A 1,865-nucleotide genomic window follows, 5' to 3' on the forward strand; every position below is an offset into this window, starting at 1 on the left:
AAACAGCTTGCTACCAGAGTTGAAACCTGATACTGTATCAGACATAGGTCAGAAGTCCTGTATAAGAAGCCTGGCCCTTTGCATTTTTCTTTTTGCCCCTAGGAGATCCTTCTGAATCTATGTAATATATACCATTTTTACATGGGAGGAGGAACTTCACTCAATTCCAACCAGCATCCCTTCGACTTCAAATAAACTTGGATGTGTGTGAGAGTAGAGGACAGGGTGTTTATCTCCTACTCCCCATGGAATCTTATACCTTAGGTATAAGACTCAAAATGTTCAGTTATAAGCTGAATTTATCATTCCTCCCCTGTTGAAAATCTTTCAGTAATTTCTTAGTTATCTGTGTTTGTGATTTGTTATTGAACAACAAACTTTCCCAAAGTTAGTGGCTTACAGCAACAATTTATTATTATTTCTCATGGTTCTGAGGGTTGACTAGGCTTGCTTACATGGTTCTTCCTGAGGGTTTCTCACATAGATAATTGCTGGAGCTGGAGTCATATGAAGGATCAAATGGAGGACTGGACCTCGAAGATGTCCACATACACAAGTATATTTGGTGTTGATTATTATTGGCTGAGAGTTCATCTGGGTCTGCTAACTAGCATGTCATCACAGGGTCTTTCTTGGATTTCTTTTTTTTTTTTTTTTTTTTTTTTTGCCTGGTAACTGGCTGAAGGTTTTATTAATAACTTTTATGTACAGAAACCTCCACGGTGTACACTTAGCCCAGCTTGGTGGCCAGTTCTTTGGCCTTCGCCTTCTCCAGCTTGGTGATGCGAGCCACTGACTTGGGACCCAGGACGTTGCCTCCCCAGTGACGCCGGATCTCGTCGTATCTGTCATTGTAATTGGTCCGGATGGCTTCCACCAGCTTAGCCAGAGCACCCTTGTCTTCCGAGTTGACTTGCGTGAAGGCCACGGTGGTGCAGGTCTTCCTGTGGACAAGCCGCCCCAGCCTGGCCTTGCCCTTGATGATGCAGTAGGGGACCCCCATCTTCTGACACAGGGATGGCAGGAAGACCACCAGCTCAATGGGATCCACATCGTATGCGATCACCACCAGCTGAGCCTTCTTGTTCTCCACCAAGGTGGTGACAGTATTCACCCCTGCTCGAAGGACAGGTGGCCTCTTGGTGGGAACATCGCCTTTGCCCGCAGCCTTCTTCTCAGCTCGGGCCAGCAACCTCTGCTTCTTCTCTTGCTTTGTCTCTGGTCTGTACTTGTGGGTCAGCTTAAGCAGCTGAGTAGCTGTTTGGCGGTCCAAGGCCTGGGTAAACTGGTTAATTGTGGGAGGCACCTTCAGCCGCTTATAGAGAATGGCCCTTTGCCGCTGCAGCCGGATGTAGCGGGGCCATTTGACAAAACGGGTGAGGTCCCTCTTGGGCTGGATGTCCTGTCCAATGCCAAAATTCTTCGGCCTTTTCTCAAACAGGGGGTTTACCACCTTCTTGGCCTCCTGCTTCTTCACAACGGCAGGGGCCGGGGCCACCTTCTTGCCCTTGGCCTTCTTCCCCTTGGGCATCTTGGACAATGGGCGGAGAGAGAAACTGGATTTCTTATTAGCATGAAGGTGTCAGGCTAGCAAGACTTTCATGATTGATCAGGATTTCTAAAGGGTGAAGCAGAAGTGGCCAAGACTTTTCAGAATAGGTTGAGAAGTGACATTATGCCGTTTACTCCATATTCAGTTGGTCAAGCATGAGTTTGTATTCCCAGAATCTAGAACATTAAATACTCAATAATCTTTACTGAACAAATTAATATATAATTTTGGTAAATATTAGAAGCTACATTTAATTTCAAAATGGCCTAGGGTTTAGAAAACTTGGATTTTGATTTTCTTTTTTTTCTTTTTG

The 1,865-nt window shown here is 45.5% G+C and overlaps 1 protein-coding gene across 1 annotated transcript; it reads right to left on the minus strand.

Annotated features, from left to right (window-relative positions):
- Positions 1-637: 637 nt before the first annotated feature.
- On the minus strand, positions 638-1,544 carry LOC100525692 (large ribosomal subunit protein eL8). The gene has a single exon (XM_003124976.6). The coding sequence runs from the start codon at positions 1,529-1,531 to the stop codon at positions 731-733; it is 801 nt and encodes a 266-aa protein (XP_003125024.3). The 5' UTR covers positions 1,532-1,544; the 3' UTR covers positions 638-730.
- Positions 1,545-1,865: the final 321 nt, after the last annotated feature.

Source organism: Sus scrofa, chromosome 3 (assembly GCF_054392235.1).
Source record: "Sus scrofa isolate SSC_HxYL_T2T_F1_AM1 chromosome 3, Sscrofa_HxYL_maternal_Yorkshire_Landrace_v2.0, whole genome shotgun sequence".
Classification (NCBI taxonomy): domain Eukaryota; kingdom Metazoa; phylum Chordata; class Mammalia; order Artiodactyla; family Suidae; genus Sus; species Sus scrofa.

Coding starts and splice junctions, on each gene's coding strand:
- LOC100525692 (XM_003124976.6), bottom strand. CDS start 1,531: ATGCCCAAGGGGAAGAAGGCCAAGGGCAAGAAGGTGGCCCCGGCCCCT.